Source organism: Danio rerio, chromosome 13, assembly GCF_049306965.1.
Source record: "Danio rerio strain Tuebingen ecotype United States chromosome 13, GRCz12tu, whole genome shotgun sequence".
In the NCBI taxonomy this organism is placed as follows: domain Eukaryota; kingdom Metazoa; phylum Chordata; class Actinopteri; order Cypriniformes; family Danionidae; genus Danio; species Danio rerio.
The window spans coordinates 49,340,001-49,366,060 of NC_133188.1; the positions used below are offsets into that span (position 1 = coordinate 49,340,001).

The 26,060-nt window shown below is 36.4% G+C and overlaps 1 protein-coding gene across 4 annotated transcripts in view; it reads left to right on the forward strand.

Annotated features, from left to right (window-relative positions):
* The window catches only part of LOC100535278 (collagen alpha-6(VI) chain), an 81,164-nt gene that overhangs the window by 51,187 nt on the left and 3,917 nt on the right, over positions 1-26,060 (forward strand). For all 4 annotated transcript variants that reach the window (XM_073920297.1, XM_073920298.1, XM_073920299.1 and 1 more), the window contains 18 exons: positions 909-962; positions 1,851-1,886; positions 2,681-2,746; positions 2,852-2,914; positions 3,985-4,047; positions 6,733-6,795; positions 6,875-6,925; positions 8,992-9,027; positions 9,132-9,194; positions 10,608-10,670; positions 10,818-10,853; positions 10,947-10,983; positions 12,350-12,361; positions 12,455-12,951; positions 16,899-16,974; positions 19,077-19,718; positions 22,194-22,284; positions 24,659-24,846. In XM_073920297.1, coding sequence (XP_073776398.1) covers positions 909-962; positions 1,851-1,886; positions 2,681-2,746; positions 2,852-2,914; positions 3,985-4,047; positions 6,733-6,795; positions 6,875-6,925; positions 8,992-9,027; positions 9,132-9,194; positions 10,608-10,670; positions 10,818-10,853; positions 10,947-10,983; positions 12,350-12,361; positions 12,455-12,951; positions 16,899-16,974; positions 19,077-19,718; positions 22,194-22,284; positions 24,659-24,846 — 2,137 coding nt within the window. The remainder of the gene's footprint in view (positions 1-908; positions 963-1,850; positions 1,887-2,680; positions 2,747-2,851; positions 2,915-3,984; positions 4,048-6,732; positions 6,796-6,874; positions 6,926-8,991; positions 9,028-9,131; positions 9,195-10,607; positions 10,671-10,817; positions 10,854-10,946; positions 10,984-12,349; positions 12,362-12,454; positions 12,952-16,898; positions 16,975-19,076; positions 19,719-22,193; positions 22,285-24,658; positions 24,847-26,060) is intronic.

Sequence of the window (26,060 nt, forward strand, 5' to 3'; positions counted from 1 at the left end):
CCTTTTGCCTTCAGAACTGTTTCCTGTTCTGTGGTCTTCTGCTGCTGTAGCCCATCCCCCTCAAGGTTGGTCAAGTTGTGCGTTCAGAGATGCTCTTCTGCAGACTTTAGTTGTAACGAGATGTTATTTGAGTTACTGTTGTCTTTCTATCAGATGGAACCAGTCTGGCCATTTTCCTCTGACCTCTGGCATCAACAAGACATTTGCGCCCACAGAACTGCCGCTCACTGGATGTTTTTTCGGACCATTCTCTGTAAACCCTAGAGATGGTTGTGCGTGAAAATCCCAGTAGATCAGCAGTTTCTGAAATACTCAGACCAGCTCGTCTGACCCCAACAACCATGCCACAGTCAGTCACTTAAATCACCTTTCTTCCCCATTCTGATGCTCGGTTTAAACTGCAGCAGATGTGTCTACATGCCTAAATGCATTGAGTAACTGCCAAGTGATTGGCTGATTAGTAATTTGCGTTAACGAGCAGTTGGAAAGGTGTACCTAATAAAGTGGCCGTTGAGTGTAAATGCACAGTACAAATGTATGTATTAACTAAATACTTTATACATTATTAAATAATTTTCTTGGATGTGATTGTGATTGATTGTTTTGAGAACACTAAATTAAAGTAAATAAATAGTATTAAATAAACTAGTAGTAATAACAATGACAATCAATCAACTGCATTTATTGTGTAACAATATTACTTCAGGCACAAATGTACATTTATGACACTGTCCTGCACAATAATAAATGTCTTTTGTTTTTCTTGGCTAATTACAGTCTATTGCATTCTCACTTTGTTTTGATGAAGAAAAAAAAAAAAACTTATGACTTAAGTATCAGATATAAAAAAATTTACTCCATCCTGTGACTAATATCAGTAAAATTGTATTCCCATGTTCTGTGGTCAGGGTGACCAGGGGCCTCCGGGACTCCCAGGCAGAATTGGAGAGGACGGTGGACTTGTGAGTGTTTCCTACTCGATACTTTTGCAATTGTACCCTGTGAATAGCTTCTGGACTATTCCAGAGTTCAATACCAATGCTAACACATTTGTACACATTTGTTCATTTATTCCTTTATTTATTTATAACATTTTAGTACAACACAACATTGCCTAAAAAAAGTACAAAAATCAACACTAGTTTAAAAACACAAGCATGCTGTAACACATAAACAGTGCAATAAAATCAACACTCTTAAGGCTCAAATGCCAAAAAAAAAAAAAAAAAATGATTAGGCTAATTTGTGGCAGAAGATTATTCCGGCGTTTTTGACTAACAGCTGCTAAGGCCAGGTCACTACTTGGTTTACCTCCTAATCAAACCTCCTGATATGGCCCTTGATAATAAAAAACTCCATTCAAAAACTGCATGATGTGTTTACTTGTTATCTTTGACTAATACTTAAATATGTTTGATGATCTGAAACATTAAAGTTTGAGAAACATACAAAAAAATTTTGTAAACAGTAAGGGGTAACGATTTTTTAATACAAATTTATAGGCCTATATGTATATTACTAAAGACTATGGCCAGTGACAGTTTTGCATTTTCATTGCAGTAAACATTATTTATTGAACAACAAAAATAAATAAATTAATTGAAATAATCATTAATTCTATTTTACTCTTTTTTTTTTTTTTTTTTTTTTTTTTTTTTTTTTTTTTTTTTGCTCCAGTTACCGGCTTGTTGAGCATATAGGGTTTGATTTGTTATCCATGTAAAATTTCCTATATTTTTATTCTCCTTTTATGTCTGATATTTAGTGTGACATATACTGAATATACAACATAATGTATGTGCATTGTATGAATGTTATTCTTTGGATAACTTCTCACTGTATTTCCATAGGGTACTCCAGGAAGAAAAGGCCCTCCAGGATTGCCGGTAATACAGCATGAAGAATATTTGTGAACTCTGTTGGTAAAAGAGTCAGTTCACACAGTTTAATTAAAAGGCTACCGGCAAAACAAGTTAAATGTTTGAATTAATTAAGCCTTTAAACTAGTGATACTAGTGCTCCGGAAAATAATACGACATCTAAAATCTTTAATTGGTCTGGTCAAAACTGAAGAATTGTGTTGTTTCAACTCATTTTAAATAAGTAGTTTGTACAAGCAGCAAAGTCATTTTTTGTGTACAACAAATGGATAATTATTTTAAATAAAATGGAGATTGCAAATCTTCCATGCTTTTGGGAAGAAAAGTAAAACATTAGTACTATATAAAACACACAATGTTTTCAAACCACATCATAGCTTCGTTTTTTACCACAACTCCTACATATTTTGCATATTTTAAAAGATTTTTAATGGAGAATATGAAAGCAAATAACTTTTGCTCATTTTGACTCGTTTTTCCAGCTCGTTTCACATATCCATGATTTAGCAGCATTCAACTTTTTAGTTTTATCTGTTTTGTTTTAGTTTATTGTATTGTAAGTAGTTTCAACCTGTTTATTCAAATCTGATCTCTTAAATTCTGTTGTCGTTATAATCTTTTATCATGTTATAATCTGTTTATTATTTATCTATTCTCTTTTCTTGTCTAATGTATTCTTATCCCTTGTGTTGTATCCTAATCCTAAAACAATCTGTTCCAATGTTTAAATCTTTGTTTAATCTCTTCCAATGTCATATATTTCTCTCTGTACTGCTATGGTAATGTGTGTGTCTCTGTAGGGTGAATCTTTAAATGAAAAAGGAGAACCTGGCCATCCAGGCCCTCCTGGTTATCCTGGACAAGTGGTATGAATCTTTCACTCTTGTGTAACAAATATACACTCTGGTGTTTTTATTTGTGGGCTGTGTTTTATTTTCCTGGTCATTTTTTTTGTTTGTTTGCCTGATTAGGGACCACCAGGACCAAACGGATCCCAAGGAGAAAATGGCCATCCAGGTGTACCAGGAATCCCGGTGTGTATTAAACTAGTAATAATAATAATAATAATAATAATACATTTTATTTATAAATGGACACTCAAGGTCGCCTAACAACAAAACATTCCCAAAACAGTTAGTAAAACATTGTATTTATAACTTTCTCATCCTTCATGTATTTGAAATGATGTTTGGCAAACACATCTTAAATCTAAAATAACATGATATGAAAACAGTCATAAATGATAGGCTGTAGATTATGGAGTATCATAATAGTCGTAGTTGCATCTTCATGTTATGATGAAAAACACAAAGGCCCCGTTTACACTGCAACTTAATTGTGACCCAATCATGTTTTTTTGCTCATATGTGACACAGATTGGATCTGTTCGATGACCGTGTAAGCACCAAAAAAATGCATGCATTCGGATATTCAGATATTGGTTTCAGGCCTCCTTCATATTTGGAAATAGATCAGCTATGTGACAATGCGACTATCATGTAAACAGGCAGATCGAATTTATTGAGGCACTCCGTTTTGTACGTCATTAAACTTGCGACAAATCGGTATTTCTCCACGGTTTAATGATGTAGAAGGAAGAGCGTGTGTGGAGATGCTGACGCAGTAAACAACAACAATAACAACAGAGGAAACAGGGAGGAGGAAAGTGGTTGACAGCAGAAGTTACCTGCCTTCTTGCCCTGTAGGGAGATGAGTCAGTGGAGGACACCATATATAAACCATAGGCGCCAGCTGCGATGACGACCCTTTCCCTCCTCCTCCGCCTCAAAATTATTTTAAAGTTGGTCGAACTTTGCGTATTTCGAAGAGCTAAAATCAAGACAATTTCTTCCTTCGTGGCTAGTGTGGCCCAGATGCTAGAACAAGCCTTTATGTAGGTGCGATGTCGTAAATTCTATGGCAAATGTAAATACATGAATCGGATATGGGTCACAATTAAAAGAAAGTGTAAACGGACAGACATAAAAATCAGATATAGGCAGCAAATCGGAATTGGGCATCAAGACCTGACAGTGTAAACGGGGCCAAAGACAATAATGCAATGAATATCATGTGTGCCATCTTTTTTTATTTTTATTCACAGGGTCCCTTTGGCCCTCCTGGAGGTGACGGTTCAAAGGGAGGTCGAGGACCCAGAGGGCCAAGGGTAATGCGTTCATATTCATTTGTTTCTCTTTTTTGACTTTTTCTTAATGTAGAAAAAACACATTTCTTAAACTTCTGTCTAAAGCTATTTTAGCATTAGATTTACACTTCGTAATATAGCATGCATAGAAAAGCGTAGACTTGCATTATGCAAATTTGTTACAAACCTACACACTGTATTTTTGTACCCAGATTAAGACTGGAATTACAATTGACCCTTTGTTAAGCCCCGCCCTCCTTAGTTACTGTTGCTACGCCTGTCAAGCTTTCGTGCCTGGCACTTCTTGTTCAATGTGTATGCGCTGGTTTCAGACATTCCAGGGATATAATTAGTCATTTTTGGCGAACAGGTGAGGTATTCGAGTAAACCAGACAAAAAAGGACTGCAGTATGCATTACAGGGGCATATTCACGATATAATAGCAACAGATTTGAGAATAATTCAATCAAAATTGAAGCTACAGTAGCTTAGCCTTATACGCTAACCATTTAACAGCTTAGTTCATGCACTGCAGGAGAGGGGAAATTTAAAAATAATCCAATAATGACTAATTAAACCGTGATTTCTCTATTTTAGCCAAAAAAGCCTGATAGATTAATGTTGTGCTATGAAATATAGCGTTACTAACTGACGAGGAAACACGCATGACTGTGCTTTTACATAATTCATTCATAGAAAGAACAGCCAGAAAGGGGAAGTTGGTGGATTTGTGCGCGAATATTAGCATTATCGACTCATAACAATGTACAGTAAGTTACCTATAACTGTCAGTATGTTTGTGAGCTCTTTATAAATTAATGAAAAACAGCTGGGGGTAAAGTAAATTGACCGCAAGTGCTCAGTTTGTGATAATATCTCGGTTTTGTTCTGTTGATTTGTAATGTCAAAAATTTGTAGCTTGAAACAGATGGAAATATGAAGTTCAGTAAAGTTAGCAACAGATTCACAGATTCATATTTTCCGGATCAAAAACTCATGCTCATAATATCGAGCGGAAAAAAAAGAAATAGACAGCTGTAAAACAGAACCTGCTTTGTATTTTTGTAGGAAACACAGTTTAGATCTGTTTAGGGTAAGAGGTGTGTGAGTAATTGCCGTTGGCCTATCACTGAATGTGTCTGGAATATCAAAACAAAACCAACTTTACTCCGCACCTTTAGTGCCCCTCACAGAGCTTGATCCACGCTGGCATTTCTCCTCTTGGGTTTTTGGTTTTGAAAAGTGACAAAATTCCACCATTCTGTCCAAACTTTTAGGATACCGGGTATCAGATTTGCACAATATATAAGCACAACGTCAAGAAAATGAATGAATGAAAACCAAAGAATATACCATTTTTTAGTTATTTATTTATAGATGGATGGATAGATAAATGGATGGATAGATAGATTATTGTTAATTTGGATCTAGATTATATAAATTTATATTCCCACTGGTCGCAATCCAATAGAAAAAAATCTAAAGGCTGTTTTTTTTTTTCATTTAACTATGAACTACTAATTTTATTTTCTGTAGGTTATGCAATATTTAAATGGTTTAATAAAATTAATTAGATTTTTAAAATTCACCAAGCGATCACTCATTGTCCAGAGCCCCTAATCTAAACTTTGGGAACCCTTCTACTAGGGGATAGGATTGCACTATACATTGTTTGAGTATTGATATTGCAATGTTCACAAAAGTTTAGTAAACAAATAAGATTATGGATGACCAAGAGTCACAGTTCACAATACATGAGATTTTTGCAGTCACTGCAAAATTTTACCAGAATAGATTAAAAATATTAAATTTGCATATGTTTTTAAGTCATGTGACTGTGTGAGCATTTTAGAAGAGATGAAAGCATTCAGGCATGATCAATTGTACCATTTGTAATTTTTATACAGGTCAATTTTATACCTGAATATAATTACAACTCCCAGGAAAACTGTAAACACTGTTTATTTTATTTGTATCTTTTGCTCTGTTGTAATAATCAGTGCTTGTAATTAGTTTATTATATTTTATGCAAATCATATAATCTCCACCAGAGTCATCCAAATCGATCCAAATTAATGAACTCTTTCCAAATAAATGAAGTTTAATTGGTGAAATTGTATTTAAATTGCAATAATTTTATTTTGCAACAGCCCAACTAGAGGAATCCATGTAATAATCATCATAATCATAATATCACAATTGCTAACCAACCACTTCAGATCTGAACACCAAAAGCATTACAAAGTCTGACTGGCTTTTTGTTTTGCCAAAAGAATACCTAGTTTATTTATTTATTCATTTCAGGTTTATTTGACAGGGGCTATGCATATTAATACAAAAATATACAATGTGCCGTAATTAGCCAAATGGCTATTTTGCATCTGCAGTTCCTGGACTGATGGTAAAATAGTCTATCTAAAAACATAAAACAATTAATCTATATATTATAAATACAGAACACTAACACCTATCTCATTTAAAGATATACACAACTGACAGAAAAAATTGCCAATAAATATGTAGGCAAAGACAAAAGGATACAGAGAATTAACAGAGACATTAATTTTTCCATCACTATGCAACAAAACAACTGCATGTTTCAAAACAGACAAGATAAGCAAGCAATAGAAATGATTGTAATTAGGTTATTGTAAATTAATATTCTTCAGCCGTATAATATGGTAGTGTGATTTTACTTGTGATTAGGGTCTACCAGGTGACCCAGGACCTAAGGGGTCCCGAGGACCAGCAGGATTCAGAGGCCCACAGGTCAGTATGTGCATTTGTGCACCATTGATATTGAAGTACTATAGTGTGGCTTCCGATGTATGACTTTTTATTTAAACAGGGAGAAGATGGAGGAGATGGATATGGACCGGCTGGATCAAAGGGACACAAGGTACCTGTGATTTACTTAATGGATCTGTTTCATAAATGTTCAATTTGCAGCTGAACGTACAGTTTTTTGTCGTTTACTTTTTTATTTACTGTATTTTTTTCCAGACTTAATGTATTGTATTTTATCAGTTGCAATAAAAACATGTTGCAATTAATAATAATACAGTTATTGTCAATTATGCATAACAAACAAAGCAAACACATTTGGATTCGTGTTGAATTTAAGCATATACATTTAGTTTTATAACATATTTCCCACATGCCAGGAGTTTTAGTTAAGCTTTAAATAAATTTGTTTAGGCTTGGAATTGAAATGTTGTTCTTAATGAGGGCCACATATTTTATTTTTATTTTATACATGTAATTTTTATATTGTTATATAGTGATATAAAAATATGTATGTATATGATATATATGAGCAACATCACACAAGTAGCAGTGCGATTTGGCTCTGTGTATCGGCACTGGTGGGAGGCGTGTGTTGGCTTAAGGCTGCAGGAAGAGTGCCTGAAGGCGCACTCGCCATGTGCTATCCGAACCGTCCCCAGTTTCCCGGATGGTTTGTGAAGTGTGAGTGCTCTGATTCGGGTTCAGTTCAGTTGGCCGGCCCTGACTTTTAGTGTAAGTGCAAAGCGTGCCTGAGCCTAAAAACGGACAATGAGACGTGAATTTTAAGGCACTGTTTCCTATTGATTTAATAATCATTCCTACTGTTCAATGAGCGCAGACTGTCATAGTTTATTTAAGACGCAAACCCCTCACTGCACATCACCTGCACCTTTAGCAAACCTACTTTCTGCAGCACGAGGAATTTATGATTGTTTATGAGCGTCAAAAGAGGCTAATCTGTTCGGCGAAATATTTGACTGTCACCACATGTCAAACGACTTTTAACGATATAAAGAAATGTCCACTTTCATCGGTGATGTAAACGTGCTCAGGCCCAAATGATGACAGTGATGTGAGTGCGGGCTGTCGGGTATGACAGGAGTGGGGGACAAGTGTGCTTCGGCCTGGTTCAAGGCAACTGTACATAGTGTAAGTACGCCCTTAGTGTCCCACCAGTGACGATATACAGCCATATCGCACTGCTACGTGTGTGATTTTGTGTTTATACAACAGTTCGACGGCATAATCGTGTAAATAAAAAGTCAAATGCAGAGAGACTAAAAAATCCTTTTGTGTGAGTAACTACTTTCTTCCATCATTCATTCACCTCTGCTGCTGACTTCAGAGCAGCAGAAACTGTTGCTACTTTTCAAACATCACTTTAGAGCTAGTGTTTAAATTATTCTGTAGCGTAATGTCTGAAATGATTGCAAACCAGGTGATTTTCACAGGGATTAGGCTTGGAATAAGGCTCAACAGCATGAAATGTCATCAGTCTACAGAGATTTCCCAGGATTTCTTTGTTGCAATCAGAAGATCACAATAATTAACCATGAATAAGCCAAAGCAAAGCATACAGTAGCAGATTACTATGTTATAAATACAGCACTACAACATACAAAAGAGAGAGATCGACTTAGAATGTCAGATACATGTTTTATAATGGTTTGATCAGCTGTAGTTTGAAACTTACGCTGAGCTTTTCTCCCCTAAAGACTAATGCGGGCTCTGTCGCCATCTTGTGGCAGACTTCTTTGCTCTGCTCAGTATGACAGGCTGATGGGTGCCGAAATGATAAATATTTAAAATAGGCACTATTCTTATAAATAAACTGCATAGTTGCAATCTAAACAACTACATTCTCAGCTAAAAAAGCCTAGAAACAACATTGTTGTCCAACAGCTGCAATTTGTCAAAGTGTAGTGAGTATATTGATCCAATGTTAGCTGTCACTATGTGTTGCGGAGAAATACATAAAGGTGAAGTGGCTGTAAGAGTGCTGTTATTGCGGAATATCACATGGCTTTTAGCCAATCAGATTCGAGAAACAGAACTGTTGTATAAATGTGTATATATAAATGTTTTATTTTATGTATTATTATTATTTTGTATATTATCATTTTGTTATTTACTTTTTTTGTTATGAATATTCAATTAACAGAATAAAATTGCTTTCAGGGAAACATTGGGTATCTTGGCTTTCCAGGTTTGGAGGTGTGTTAAAACTACTCACTACTCACTCAGGATTTGTTATGCAATTGTGTACATTTAAATAGTAATAATTGGAAACTAATGTAACGTTATATAAAAATTAATAGGGCGAAGATGGGAACAAAGGGTCCAGTGGAATTAAAGGTCATAAGGGTTACCAAGGAAGACCGGTACGACTTTTACTTTTTGTTTAATCACTTTTGAAAAGTTCATGTGCTTTTGTCTATGTCTATTTAACTTAGGGTGCTTTCACACCTGTGGATAGATTCTCTTGTTCAGAAACAGGGATTAAAATTGTTAAAATGTTGCACTTTGTTCTTGGTGCAGTTCGCTTTCACACGGCGAAGATTCTAAACGGACCAAAAGAGCTAAAAACCAGTAATGTGCGAGTAAACTCGTTTCATGGTTTATTTTGCAGAGTCCTGCTCAGCTGTTATGTGTCCTTATTTTTATTTATGACGATGAGCAATAAGACATTACAAGCAAATAGCTGCGCTTTAATTTTGAATGGTGACACCCACCGTCGTCACCAGATATAAATCAGAGGTAAGACTTTCTCATACATAGCAGTTGGCTTATGCATTATAGGCAATCTTACATTGTAGAGAGAAATAACAGATAAAATAAGACTGTAGTTCGGTCAATTTTCCTAACGGATAAACGGCTCTCGTTAATAGTTCAATATTCTTTCACTTTCGTATTTTACATGAAATGCACATTTATTAGTAGGAATGACATCCCGCCCTACTCATCATTCTCTCTTCATATAGCCGAATATATGCCTATTACATATCTTAAATACACTGTGATATAGCCTGGTTCCGATCGTTTTGCTTTGTCAGAGTTTGTTTTCAATCGAGCCGACTACCTCATACATGAGGCGATCTCAGACTGATTGTTTTGGCGCAGATCCGAGCATGATTGCTGGATTCACATAGACCAAATGAACCACGCTAACTGGGGAAACGCACCAGGGGCCTCATGTACGAAGACTTGCATTGAAATCATACTAAAACGTTGCAAACGCACAAAGCTGTAAATGTGCGTACGCAGTAAAAAATTTAGATGTATGAAACACTGCGTACACGGAATCCTACGCATATTCTCTTTGTACATCCAAATTAACGTGAAACTGAGCGCACGAGCGCAAAACCCCACCCTGCCTCATTAGCAAATATGCTAATGACTCTACTTTGGCAAAACCAAATTAAAAAGCAATGAGAAAAGCAAGCAAGGAGAGAAACCTTGAACAGAATGTGAATTGGAGGTGCTCCTATTGGAGGTAGACTTGAGAAAAACTGTGTTATTTGCAAGTTTGTCCTCCGGAATTATTAACAAAAGAAAAAATAGAGTGGGAGAGTTTAGCTGATGCGGTTAACACAGTTGGATCTAAACATCGCACTGAGTGAACCAAAACCAAATGGTCTGATGTAAAGGTGTAAAATTTTCGAAACAAAAGTCTAGGCGTGAAAGCACCCTTAAGTTAATTGACTTACTTTATTTATACTATAGAAGAGGTTTTGTAAGTAAACATGCTGCAATATACTTGAGGTTTATGCTATTTTGTGTCTGGATGTGATCAGGGGAATGCTGGTCGTCCAGGTAACCCAGGGATTAAAGGAGAAAAAGGGTTGGATGGACACATGGTTAGTCATTTGCATATTATGCACTAATTAATCTCAATGTTACAATTACAATTGCATGTTGATTAGATATTCTTAAAATCTAGAACTTGTTGATTTTTTTTTTAAATTAATTTCAAATGTTAAATTGTTTTATGATTTTATTTTTAGGGTGAAAAAGGAGTTCCTGGAACCAGTCCAATGCCTGTAGGTTCATGTTCATATAAAATAACTTTTTTCTAGGTTTCAAATATTAAATGATTTATTTTCTGTCCTTCTGTTCTGCTTTTCTCCATCCAGGAATGTGACCTGGTTGAATATATACGTAAAAACTGTGGTAAGTTTAAAGTACTAAATTAAGTTTAAGTTTAAATGTTACAGGGTGTTAACCAACAAGACTCAGCAAAGTCTGTGTGTGAGTGTGCTATATATATATATATATAGTCCGTGTAATGAGTACTTGAGCAGCTCCCAGCTGTGTAATGCAGAGTTCAGACTTCAGAGTTCAGAGTGTTAACCAACAAGACTCAGCAAAGTCTGTGTTAGAGTGTGCTATATATATATATATATATATATATATATATATATATATATATATATATATATATATATATATATATATATATATATATAGTCCGTGTAATGATTACTTACTTGAGCAGATCCCAGCTGTGTAATGCAGAGTTCAGACTGCATGATTTTCAAAGTAGTCGTGTCACAGATGTTTTCACACTGCATGACTATCTGGGTTAGCATTTTGTCCCTGATTTGTTTACACTGCAAAATGGATTGGCGACAGGTTTCACACTGCGTGACTTTACAATAGGAAGAATCGCTGATAACTGATCGCTGATAACTTTGTCCAAACCACTCTCACACGTTGTATAATGAGAAAGAATCCTTTAATGGGATCAAAAATGTACATATTTGCTCACCTGGGTTTGAAGGGAATTAGCAATTTCTCCTCAACCTTTTTTCTTATTTGACCCATTTGTGATATTGCTCACATGACACGTCAAACAGACACGGGTGCTCCTGTCAAATTTCCACTAGTTTTTCCTCCAATTGTTGTGTCCAAATAAACTGAAAATGAGTCCTTTTAACTTCTCCTCCAAAATCCCGCTGGCCTACAGGTACACACATGGATGCTGCTCCCTCATTGGCTGTGGGCGATCGCCGATGTTATTTTCATTCAAAACTCCTTTCATACGGCATGATCTGAATCGCCGACAGCTCCAGATATTTAGCATGCCAAATATCTCACAGGCATCGGCGACTCATCTGTGATTCTCTCAGATCGCTTCTTTGATAGTTCACATTGTGATTGTCACTCACGTGAATGAGCACTAATTTGCCAGTGTTTTCGGGCATTTATCTGAGATTTCTCAAAACCTATCGGCGAGTCAAAATCTCGTGAAAAAATTATGCAGTCTGAACTCAGCATTACAGTAATCAAAGGAGAATCATAACAGGTGTGTGTGTGTGTGGTGCCTGAAGGGAGTTGTAGTCCATATGTAGATGGAATGGTAGTCCTCCGGTGATCTGTATGGAATAGATTGCTGTTGATTGTGACAAATTCCTTAATAATTGCTAATAATATCGTCTTCAACATGTACAAGTTAGCTCATTTTAATCGGATTTTAGGTCATATGTATCATATTATACACATTATAACTTTTATATTTCTTGTTCCATCTGCACAGCTTGCTGCTCGGGTATGTTTTGCGTCATTCATCAGAAACTTCAGATATCTTTATTTATGGTTGAAAATATAATGTATTTACTATGTTTCTCCCTAATATTCTCAGGTAATGGTACCCGGTGTCCAGTTTACCCGACAGACCTGGTGATAGCGCTGGATTTATCTGCTGGTGTGTCTTCTGAGGAGTTTGAGCGGATGCGATCTGCAGCTTATTCCTTACTGGAGGACATTTCCATCTCCGACACTAATTGTCCACAGGGAGCTCGGGTGTCTGTGATGTCATACAGCAACGAGTCCAAAACCCTGATCCGATTCACGGACCACCTTAAGAAGCAAAGCCTTCTAGAAGCTTTGAATACAACTGCTAGAGAGAGAACCACCAAAAACAGGGACATGGGGCAAGCCATGAGCTTTGTCGCTCGTAACATCTTCAAGCGGGTCCGGAAAGGGATGCTTATGAGGAAAGTGGCCATTTTCTTCACAAATGGACCTTCGGAGAGTGAATCGAGGCTCGCTACAGCCATGCTGGAGTTTAAAGCGGCAGACATCAGCCTTGGAGTGATCGCTTTAAATCCTGCTGATGATGTGAGACGAGCAATGCAGGTAGATGAACGAACGAATGCATTTTGATTTGCAATTATCTTTAGTATTGTGATGACAAGACATGATTATTACACGTATTGGGGGTTTAAAGCTGCAATAACATTAGCTGTTTAACTTAGTATTTTAGTCAGTTTGATTTATGTAAGTTAAGATGACTATAAAACTATACACTCATAATAAACATACATACACACTAGTTGTCAGGGTTGATGAGGGGTAATGGGGAAGAAGGAGCGAGGACCCAAATGCAGAGTGAAAGGTTATTTATTTATAATAAAATAAAAGGCAAAATAAACAACCCCGAGGGGGAAAACATGAATAAAAGGCAAAAACATACTTGACTGGGCTGGCAGGACAAGACAGGGCTGGAAACAACAAGACAGAGAAATATCAACGACGAACTGGCACAGGACAGCAGACATGAGGGGATTATATGCAGGGCTAAATTAACTCAAACAGATGAACCTAATTAACTAATAATGGGGTAACAAGGAGGGTGGGACTAGACAATAGACGGGAGAGCACATGACACAAAGAGACAACACAAGCCATGCGCTCACATATAAACAAAACTAGAACACGCAGCCAATGAGATAAATCATTAACCACGCGCTCATGACAACACAAGCACGCTGTGCACGTGCTAAACACAACACCAACAGAAGACTGAACGCAAGACACGAGTACACGATGAATGAAAGCACTCACCGCGCACTCACACATGCAGCGTGCATGTTTCATCCCAGCGCCGACCAAAACCGAAACCAACTGGACTGAGACGCTGGGAATGAAACACCACGCTGCAGACAGACGAAAACACAAACACGAGTACAAGACCGCGCGTCCGAGGCACGCAGAGCCCGCGCGACCGCATCAATCGGGAGCGCGCACACTCTGCGTATACCCATGACGGCGCACGCGCACACAGAGACACACAAAAACAGAAGCAGGACAAGACAGGACTAATGTCTGGACTCTGCCACTAAAACAAGAATTCACAAGACCAGAGTGGCCGAACCCTAACACTAGTGGTGTAACGGATCACAAATCTCATGGTTCGGATCACATTATAGTTTTATAGTGATGGATCGGACCATTTTTCAGATCAGCCAGAAAGGGGAGGAAATGGATAAAGGGGAACATGTGCTGGATAAGTTGGCGGTTCATTCCGCTGTGGCGACCCCAGATTAATAAACGGACTAAGCCGAAAAGAAAATGAATGAAAATAAAGAAATAATCGGCTGAATAAAAATAAAAAGTAAATTATTCAGTACTGTGAAAAATTCTAAAAATAAATAAAATAAAAATACTACTGTTGCTGAAAACACTAAATGTATAAAGTGTATATTTATTATAATACGTATATATAGTCTTATTTTTAATAAATTATTTAGTGATTCACTCCTAAAACTTTTCAGTGTTTTTCAGTGGCATATTTTTGATGGCTGGTTGTCGCCACCTACTGGTTAAATAATGTAAAACTATAAACCGTTATCTGTGTTATTTGACTGTTTGTCGTGTCACAGATGTTTTCACACAGCATGACTATCTGGTAGCGTTTTGTCGCTGCTGTGTTTACACTGCAAGATGGATCGGCGACAGGCAGTTTCACACTGCGTGACTTTACAATAGGAAGAATCGCCGTAAACTTTGTTCAAACTACGTCTTACAACCAAAATCATGTAGTATATATTTCGCTATTAACTACATATTTAAAAAGAAGCCTTTAATGGGATTGAAAATGTACATATTTGCTCACCTGGGTTTGAAGGGAAATAGGCACAATGCAAATTCTACCCCTTAGCCCTTCCTTTACCCCTACCCCTCATTTTGCGCCTGCGCGCCAAGGGGTAGGAGTGTGCCAATTCTCTTTAGCTCGAAGGCGCAGGGCTAAGGGGAAGGCGTGAATAGCCCTTCGAACAAAGATTTTTCAGGACCACACTTGAAACCAAGGGGTAAGAAAATTTCCCAGAATGCACCAGACACAACGGCAGTATTGGTGAACCCGGAAGTAAGGAGATCCACCAATTAGTAGTTTGTATTATTATTAAGAATTTTCGACAAACAAACACATTTTAACATATTCATAACCGGGTTAGTGTTTTACCGTCATGCTTTAAAAAAAACGCTAAAAAAAAAAAAAACGCTAAATTTCGCGATCTATAATCCCTATTAAATATCTCCTGTACATCAGTCCCAGAACATTCTGACGCTGGAATACCCTGTCAGTAATATCTAGTGGCTGTCAATGAGCTTTTTACAGTGTCTGCTATAATGTAAATGTTGTTTTTGGTGTGTTTACATTGATGAATATGGCCACTGTGTAAATACACAGTGAAGTTACAATCTTATTGCCACATTAGATCGTTATGATAACATAATATACGTCTTCAGTAATCTCCTGAAGATAAATACCAAAAAATAACACAACTGGAATCACTACAGCAGTCGCCATCGTCTGATCTCACAGGAGAAGCAGGAGATTGCGAGGACATATGATGACATGTGCAGGTGCTGTAGTGCTGTCCCAATTCTTATGGGTAAATTTTTAAGCCCTTCCCCTTAACCCTCGGTTGTAAGGGCCAGGGGGAAGGGGTACAAAAATAGAATTGGGATTGGGCCTTAGCAATTTCTCCTCAACTTTTTTTTCTTTTTTAGCCAGTTGTGGTATTGCTCAGATGACACGTCAAACAGAAACGGGTGCTCCTGCCAAATTTTCTCTAGTATTTCCTCCATATCTTACGTCCAAATAGAGCAAAAAGAAGCACTTTTAACTTCTCCTCCAACATCCCGCTGGCCTGCAGATACCCATACTAGTGGATGCTGCTCTCTTATTGGCTGTAGGTGATCGCTGATTTTATTTTCAGTCAACCCATTTCCCATGGCATGATTTGAATCGCCGACAGCTCCAGATATTTAGCACGCCAAATATCTGATGTGGATCTGCGAGTCATCAGTGATTCTCTCAGATCGCGTCTTTGATAGCTCACACTGTGTGATTGTTACTCGCGTGCACGAGCACTGATTTGCTTGTGATTTCAAGCATTTGTCTGTGATTTCTTTAAACCTGTCGGTGAAAATCTGGGCTAAAATCATACAGTCTGAACTCTGCATTTTTGCGCCGGGTGTATGATAAGGCCCTGAATCTCCTAGAATATGTGCAAATCACCGTCATTTATAATTTATGTCATGTGGGTGTTGAGATCCCGAATTTTTAATGATTATTCATGCAGATTGCACTGAATTTATTAATAGAGGCTAAACAAGTAGTGACAGAAAACACCTTTAATAACCTAAGAAACCCACCACCTCCTGAATAACCTACCACAACTTCTTCCATCGTCATTATATTTTACAGGAAAGCCTAAATGCTGTCATACATATGATTTGAATGACGCGAAAGGCGATCTCTCTGCAGTCTGCAACCATTACAAATTTAGTTAAGTAAAAACAAAAAGGTAATAATCCACAGGTCACGTGTTTTTTGAACCATGGGTTGTGATCCACTGGAATCACAGATCAACCAGGATTCGTTACACCCCTAATATATTCATCATAAATATATACAGGACACGCACATATTTTGTCAAAACAAGCTTTTATTTTGTATGTGATTAATCTTTGCCCAGCACTAGTCTTTCTAGATACATTTATAGAAGGATTATAATGAATTATAACTCTGTTTAGAATTATTTATAAGCATGAGCTTCATATGAGTGTTACCAAAATTTCTCCCAAAGCTCCAACACACAATCTTTATGTACATAGAAATCTCACGGTTTTCCACAGAATTCTCATCTGCGTACAAATGTCTCTAAAGCCCATAAGGAAGTTCAAATCAAACCTTTTCCATAAAAAACTTTTTGTCTTTTTCTTTCCCTAGTTAGGAAAGAAAAGCATGAACAATATTTATATAGTATTTATATATCTTTGAATGTTTGTTTTAGGTTGATGACACAGGAAGCTACATTATTGTTGATGGCAGAGGAGTCAATCGCATCAAACGCTGCATCATTTGTTTTGGTAAGCTCCAGTGCAGACACAAAGACTACCATTCACAGTTTCTTTTTATGTTTAGGAAAGACTTCTTTAAAGGGATAGTTCACCTAAAACTAAGAAATCTGTTGTTTTCTCACCCTTGTCACACAACTATTTGCGATTTTTGTTTCTGCTGAACACTCAACATATTTTTGAATAATTTCACCATGGACTTCTATAGCATTTGTCGTTAAATTAAAAAATGTAATTATTTTGTCAAAGCTGAATTTAGCTTTAGTGTCGGACAATTCTTCAGAAATCTGTCTCATATGCAGATTTTTTGTACATCAATATTCATAGCATTTGCCTTGAAGCTCTAAATTGAGCTCAGGTACATTCTGTTTCCACTGATCATTCTTGAGATGTTTCAGCAGCTTAATTGGAGTTCACCTTTGGTCAATTCAGTTGATTTGAAAAGGCATACACCTGTCTATATAAGGTCCCAGTGTTAACAGTGCATGTTAAACCACAAACCAAGCATGAAGACAAAGGAATTGTCTGTAGACCTCCAAGACAGGATTGTCTCGAGGCACAAAGCTGGGGATGTTTACAGAAAAATTCCTGCTGCTCTGAAAGTTACAAAGAGCACAGTGGCCTCCATCATCTGTAAGTGGAAGATTTTTAGAACCACCAGGACTTTTCCTAGAGCTGGCCGGCCATCTAAGCTGAGTGATCGGGGGAGAAGGGCCTTAGTCAGGGAGGTGATCCATAACCCAATGAACAATCTGTCTGAGGTCCAGCGTTCTTCTGTTGAGAGAGGAGAACCTTACAGAAGGACAACCATCTTTGCAGCAATCTACCAATCAGGCCTCTATGGTAGAGTGGCCAGACGGTAGACACCCCCTGACTGGAATTTGCCAAAAGGCATCTGAAGGACTCTCAGACTATAAGAAACTAAATTCTCTGGTCTGATGAGACTTAAAATGAACTCTTTGGAGTGAATGACAGGCGTTACGTTAGGAGAAAACCAAGCACTGCTCATCGCCAGGCAAATACCATCCCTACAGTGAAGCATGGTGGAGGCAGCAGCAGGAACTGGAAGACTAGTCAGGATAGAGGGAGAGATGAATGCAGCAATGTACAGAGACATCCTGAATGAAAAACTGCTGCAGAGTGCTCTTGACCTCAGACTGGGGGAATTTTGAGGAAATCAATGAATTTAATAAATTTTGGATTAAACACTGACCTGGACAGATTGTTGTTCATACAATTAGTTTATTATAAGTTTTAAAACTTCATTAACATTTTTAAAAATATATTATGTTGCAAAAAAGGTGTGCAAACAACTGTACTTTACTTATATTTTGACACATTATTTAAAATATGAGGCTAAGAAAGAACTAAATAAATTTTTTTTTTTTTTTTTTTGAGGCAAGTTGAAAATCTTTTCCATTTGGCCCAACCAGCCCATTAGAAAAAATACTCTGTGTCTAGTCCTGTACAAGTCTGAAATTTCTTTCATAATTGTTTGAAGTCCTACACTGGGTCCTAACAACATGCAACCTGACAAGCAATTTATCTTTCTGCACTAAACGCAGCGTCACAAGACTGAAGTATTTAAAAACCAGTCACTGCAATCCCAACAAATTGGTAAAGGCTTTAAATTTAAGTAATACACATTAAACTGCTTTACAATTCATAATAGCCTACGGATGTTGATGGTTTGCGCTAAATCACAGTTTTGGCATTTTCAAACCATCTGCTAGTTATTTTCAAGATCTGAGGTGAACTGTCTGCTGCTGCTTTCAGTAGTATGGCAATAAATGTCATGGTAAAGAGTACCAACTTACATTGGTAGCTGTTAACACTGAATAAAGCACATAATCAGTACCTGAGGTGATCATTGTCACAATAGTTCATGCTGTTGTTTTGCGGTGACGTAGCTGAAATAAAAATCTTTTTTGAAATAGAAAATTGTGCATCACTGTGGCAGATGATTCGGATAAAAACTCCTTTTAACATATAAAAGATACCTTTCATCATGTCATGTCACATGTTGTTAGGACACTTTTAAATTTGGCTTGATGAAACCTGCAGAAACCTTGAACATGGATTACAACAGTGTTTATTATCTTTTTTTTTTCCAGATCGTTGCAATCCAGACCCAGTCTGTGGTAGAATTCTCAATCCGCAACCCCTGCAGATGGATATGGACTTGTCTTTGCTGCTGGACGGCTCTGATAACCTTAACACTCAACAATATTTACATTCAAAAGAGCTTCTATTGTCTCTGTTGGACAGAATCGGTGTGAGCAACGAGCCCAGTCGAGCAGACAGGAAAACCAGAGTGTCTGTCTACCAGCAGAGCTCCATTTATGGCTCCTCTTACCTCCACGAGGAGTTCAGCTTCACTAAATTTAAAGATCGCAACATCATGAAGCGCCACATTAGTAGTAGCTTAAAGCAAGTGGGTGGGACGTCCCATCCCGAGTTTGCTTTGGAGTGGTTGATCACTAACATTATCCTTAAAGCGGAGAGACCACGAAGCAAGCGGATGGTTGTGGCTGTTTTCTCCGCAGAGTCTGAGCACAGCAAAGCTCAGTTTGATTATTTGTCCCGACTGTGTAAGTGCCAGAATGTAGTTATGTTTATCCTGATGGCGGGACAGAGGTTCGACTGGAGACAGATGCAGGAGCTCAGCAGTTCTCCTCTAGAGCAGCACCTGGTGTTTTTGGATGATCAGGAATACGCCACACGCTTCCTTTATGCCTTCCTGCAAATGTTGCACAGTAAGGATGTATTAGCAAAAGAACGCTGCTTTAGTAATGCTTGCTAACATGCTCTGCTATGTTGACATGACTTGCAGATTATTCCAAAAACTCTTAATATCATCCACTTTCCTTTTTCTATGGAAATGAACAGATTATTACCCTGCACGTCATGACTTTGCAAAATATTATGCGATCCTGGATTAACTTCTGTGCTTATCCTGGAACATCATTTTTGTTTGAAAATGTAATTCATACCTGTTCCCCACCCCTAATCCCAACCATAACTGTAAATTATTCCAAAATCAGAGGGGAATAATAGTTGGATAACAATCATGTTGATGTGCATAACCCTAACCGTAAGCCTAAACTTAACATAAACGGTAAAGGTAACCCTTAATTCGGATTGGCTGATTTTAATGTTGTTCCAGGATCAACATGGATGTTAATTCAGAAGCATGTCCTACTTGCTGAAATCAGGTTGGCATCATTACCCTTTAACTTGTACAATATATATACACACAATTTTAAATAAATAATTGTATAATAGTATAAACTTTAAAATAGTATAACAGTATAAACTTTATATATATATATTTAAAAAAAAAAAATATATATATATATATATATATATATATATATATATATATATATAGTCATTTGAAATGGGACGCTGAAGAGAGGGAGTGAGGATCCAAATGCAGGGTTTATTAGCAGGACAGTCAGGCAAGCAACGGTCAACACTGGGGCAAACAGATGTACACAAGAAATCTAGAGTCGTAGTCAAATATCAGGCATATGTATATATATATATATATATATATATATATATATATATATATATATATATATATATATATATATATATATATATATATATATAATACATATTATTCATTGTTAATATTAATTAAATATAATGAAAATCTGATTACTTCACAATTATTATTAGTAGTATTTTAGTTAACTGAATCAAAGTAAGAAATTGGTGTACTCAAGAGGAATTATTGCCCTCAAGAGGAAATTTGTTGGTGCAAAGATTTATGATAAACAAATAATCATAATAGTAAGAGTAAACAAAAATTAAAAACACTACAGAATAAACACTTGCGACCAAATGCATTCCGATACTAAAAAATTCTTGTATACATTTTACAAGAAGTATTTACACATCAGTACTCTATATCCTGGGGGAAGCAGTTTGCCAGACGACTATTTTAGTTATATTTTTAGTCTATCTTTTTAATTATTATTATTTGTTTATTGGTTTTAAAATACAAAATACAATTGTAAAAACAAAACAATTAAGACACTCGGTAACAAAGGTCAAATAGAGTTAGAAATATTTTCAATTTTAAAATATAATAAACTGGTAAGAGATCTAGCTTGGTGCACTGAGTAGAGCAAAACAAACAATTTTTTTAAATAAACAAATAAAGAAGGTAAATAAATAATAATACTTTAATAATAATAATAATACTTTTTACTGCTGTAGTTCTAGGTATGGTCATACATTGTTAAGCACATCTGGAGTAATGAGTACAGCGAGGGAAAATAAGTATTGAACTCGTTATATATTTTTCTCAGAAAACATATTTCTAAAGGTTGCTGTTGACTTAAAATTTTCAACAGATGTTAGTAACAAAGAAATCCATATACGCAAAGAAAACAAATGAAGTTATGTGTAATAAAATGAATTGACGCAGGGAAAAGTATTGAACACATGAAGAAAGGGAGGTTGTAGAAAGGCAGTGAAAGCCCAGACAGCAGCTGAAACCTCTCAGTAGTTCTTCAGCAACCCTCTGTCCTTCATCAGTGTAAATGAATATCAGCTGCTTCAGTCCAACATCTATTAGCAGGAGGATGAAGATGAAACCTGAGTGGACATTTCAGCAAGACAATGATCAACACACAGGCAAAGAGACTCTCAAATGCTTTCAGAGAGAGAAAATCAAGCTGTAGAATGGCCCAGCCAATCCCCTGACTCGAATCCAATAGACAATACAAATTAAAGCTGTCAAGATTTTTACACTCTTATGTAGTCTGTGAAAAACTCACATCTGAGCAACGCATGTGACTTTATTCCCCATATAAGAGGCGTTTTTAAGCTGCCGTCACCAATAAAGACGTTTATATAAAGCATTAAATATGTTTTAGTAGTTCAGGGTTTTCTCCTTCTGTCATTTCTTTGTTAATATACATAACTCATTATTCATTTTTTTTGTTTTGTTTTAGTTTTATTTTTCTATTGTTTGGGTTTTTACTTGAATCTGGTTCAATTCCATGTCAACAGCTCCTTTAGAGATAATGTTGCCAGGAAAAAACATGATCAGTGCTTATTCCCCCCCCCCCCCCCCCCCCCCCCCCCCCCCCCTTACATTATTAAGTGTAATGTTTCACTTCTATCTGATAACATTTCTTTCAAAAAGTAATGAGTAAATGTTTTGTGGTTTTGTGTTTTGGGCATAAGCCTGATGCATGTTTGCTGTTTTTCAGGAGGAATCCTACCCCTCACACTCCCACAGCCCCGTGACTGTCGTGGTTTTGTGGTCAGGCCTGTTGACTTTGGACAGCAAACCACAGAGAGGTAATGTGCCAACAACACCCTCTGAATATAAAATCAGGAATTGTTCATTTTGAAAACCATTTAGCTGAATCGTTTTCTTAAATGTGTGTTTGTGTTTTGATGTGACAGCTGGTTCAGCTCTAGGATCAATAATCTGAAGGTTGTTGGGTTGAACTCCACTTTGGGAGGTCTAAAAGTTTACTTTGTTGTGTTTTGAGTCTTTTCATTGTGCCAGAAGTGTGGGCTGTGCTTGGACATATGTATTGTATCAACATTGCCTGTCCGAAAGTCACACACTTTCATTTGGCTAGACTGCATTTAGCTTTGATTGTGGTCTGAAATATCTGTTGTTTCAAACCTTATGCAATGCATTTATTTAAGGCTAATTTTGTTTTTGCTTGCAGAGTCACTATAAAAATATAATGCTGGCCTATTTTTTTTAGTTGAATCAAACTTTTCTTGTCACTGCAACATCAACTAACTTAAAAGAGTAAGTTAAACTTTATATACAGTGCATCTGGAAAGTATTCATAGCGCTTCACTTTTTCCCATTTTTTTGTTACAGCCTTTTTCCAAAATGAATTAAATTCATTTATTTCCTCAAAATTCTACACACAATACCCCATAATGACAAGATGAAAAAAAGAGTTTTTGAATGTCAAAGCACAAACCAAGCATGAAGTCAAAGGAATTGTCTGTAGACCTCCGAGACAGGATTGTCTCGAGCCACAAGGCTGGGGAAGGTTACAGAAACATTTCTGCTGCTCTGAAAGTTCCAATGAGCACAGTGGCCTCCATGACTCGTTAGTGGAAGATGTTCGAAACCACCAGGACTGAGCTGGCCGGCAATCTAAGCTGAGTGATCACAAGAGAAGGGCCTTAGTGAGGGAGGTGATCAATAACCCGATGGTCACTCTGTCTGAGCTCCAGCATTCTTCTGTGAAGAGAGGAGAACCTTACAGAAGGACAACCATATGTGCAGCAATCCACCAATCAGGCCTGTATGGTAGAGTGGCCAGACAGTAGACACTCCCCGCCTGGAATTAGCTGAAAGTCATCTGAAGGACTCTCAGACCATATGAAACAAAATTCTCTGGTCTGATGAGACTAAAATTTAACTCTTTGGATGGAATGCCAGACGTTAAATTTGGAGAAAATCAGGCACCACTCATCACCAGGCTAATATCATCTCTACAGTGAAACATGGTGGTTGCAGCATCATGCTGTGGGGATGTTTTTCAGCAGCAGGAAGTGGAAGACTAGTTAGGATAGAGGGAAAGATGAATGCAGCATTGTACAGAGACATCCTGAATGAAAACCTGCTTCAGAGTGCTCTTGACCTCAAACTGGGGCGACGGTTCATCTTCCAGCAGGACAATGACCCAAAGCACACCGCCAAAATATCATTGGAGTGGCTTCACAACAACTCAGTGAATGTCTTTGAGTGGCCCAGCCAGAGCCCATACCTAAATCCTATTAAACATCTCTGGAGAGATCTGAAAATGCCTGTACACCATCGCTTCCCATCCAACCTGATAGAGCTTGAGAGGTACTGCAAAGAGGAATGGGCAAAAATTCCCAAGGACAGGTGTGCCAAGCTTGTGGCGTCATATTCAAAAAGGCTGTAATTGCTGCCAAAGGTGCATCAACAAAGTATTGAGCAAAGGCTGTGAATACTGATGTACATGAGATTTTTCAGGTTTTTTATCTTTAATTAATTAGCAAAAATTTCTAAAACTCTTTTTTTCACATTGTCATTATGGGATATTGTGTGTAGAATGTTAAGGAAATAAATGTATTTAATCCATTTTGGAATAAGGCAGAGATTTAAAAAAAAATGCAGAAAAATTAAGCGCTGAATACTTTCCAGATGCACTGTAACAAAAACAATTTAGTTGAAACCTGATTAACTTATTGAAATAAGTAAAAGTAACAAAAAAGCATTTGTTGTCATATTTTTTTTAGTGTTTAAATACAAACAATCACTTTATTGGGCATTTTAAAATGTTATTTATCATACATCGAAGTGTAAATCATATTTAATTGTTTTATTTAGTTTTTAATGTGAAATTTTGAGTTTTTTCTATTATCTCTTATTGGCGTATAAAGCGGTTATTATTATTATTATTATTAATATTATTATTATTATTAATAATATTATTATTATTATTATTACTACTACTATTATTTTTACTATTATTATTATTATTATTATTACTATTATTATTACTATTATTATAACAGCTTTATACAGATATATATTTCATTTTTATTCTTATTATGAAATAGCCATAAGTTGCTGATGTGGCCATAAATAAATTAACTATAAAAATACAATGAAATATTGGACACTAACGGTCCAAACAAGACACAAACCCTTCTGGTTTTGTTTCAGCCCACCGAGGCCCCCACCCATTCTGCCCACAGAGGCACCTACCGAAGGCGTCATCACAACTGATTTTCCTCAGGTTGAATATGAATATTATGAAGAGCAAAATACAGAACCAGAAAAACCAGAATCCACTGATGAACGTCTTACAGAGGAGCTCATAGAGAACCAGACTGAACCTCCAAAGACTAAAGGTATTGAATCCAGATCATCCTGTCTAAATGATGTGCCACATGCTGTTTTAAAGTTTTGAAAAGATAGTTTTTGAAAGATATTTTCTAAACCTTATTGTTTTTTTATGCTGTTTGGCACAAACCATACTTTTACATTCTTAACTACAACTACATTGATTCAGGGTCAAATGAGACTTTCCAAAAAGCCATTAAAACCATAGTATTAAGCATATCTAAATTGAATTGAATATCAGTTACAAATCTACATAGATTTGTGCAGGTCATTATACTGGAATTACTGATGACAGTTTCTAGCTCTGAAAATTAGTTCTCACTTTTGGTAAACAGTAACTTATAAATTCAAATTTTATCATGCAGATTTTATCGATGAATGTTATATATTTGTTGAACGTTCACAGTCACAAACACCTCTATAAAAAAGTATTTCCTTAAAATGTAGTTATTTCAACTTAAATTGTTAAGCTGCCTTAAAACATCTTGTATCCTTCTTGACAACGTACAGTATGTTACTCATTATTACAACTTAATTGTTACAATTCTGTTACGCAAGATATAACTTGCCGTTTTAGATCAGTTAATTGCAATGCCAAATTTAGCTATGATTAGCCTATTTTGATCAGCTGATTGAGCTAAAAATAAAAAACAATGAAAGGCAGCCACTTTTATAAAGCATAAACCTAAATAGATTTGTACAGGTGTTAAACTGGAATTACTAACAATAATGTCAAGCTGTCAAAATCAGTTTTCACTTTTGGTAAACAGTAGCTTAAAATGATTAAAGATTTTTTTCTTGCAGACTAATTTATAGACCTTTCACAGTCACAAACATCTCTGTAGAAAAATGTCACTACCTTAAATTGAGTTAATTCAGCTTAAATTGTTAAATCTTAGCATAAATCTTGACGTATGTTTTTGTTACTTACAGTATTATTAAAAGTATTTTATTTTTACAATTCTATTACACAAGATTTAACTTGTTTAAAGTCAGATTCGGAAGGTAATATCAGAAAAAGCACAATAAGGGAGCTTCAAACAAGGTAGAGCAGTTACCAAGGGATTTTATCATGCAGACCTTTTAGTCACAAACATCTGTTAAAAAGTATTGCCTTAAGAAGCTGCCTTAAAACATCTTGTATCAATCTTGACAACTAATGTTTTCTTTACTTATTATTAAAACTTATTTTTTATGATTCGGTCATGCAAGATTTAACTTG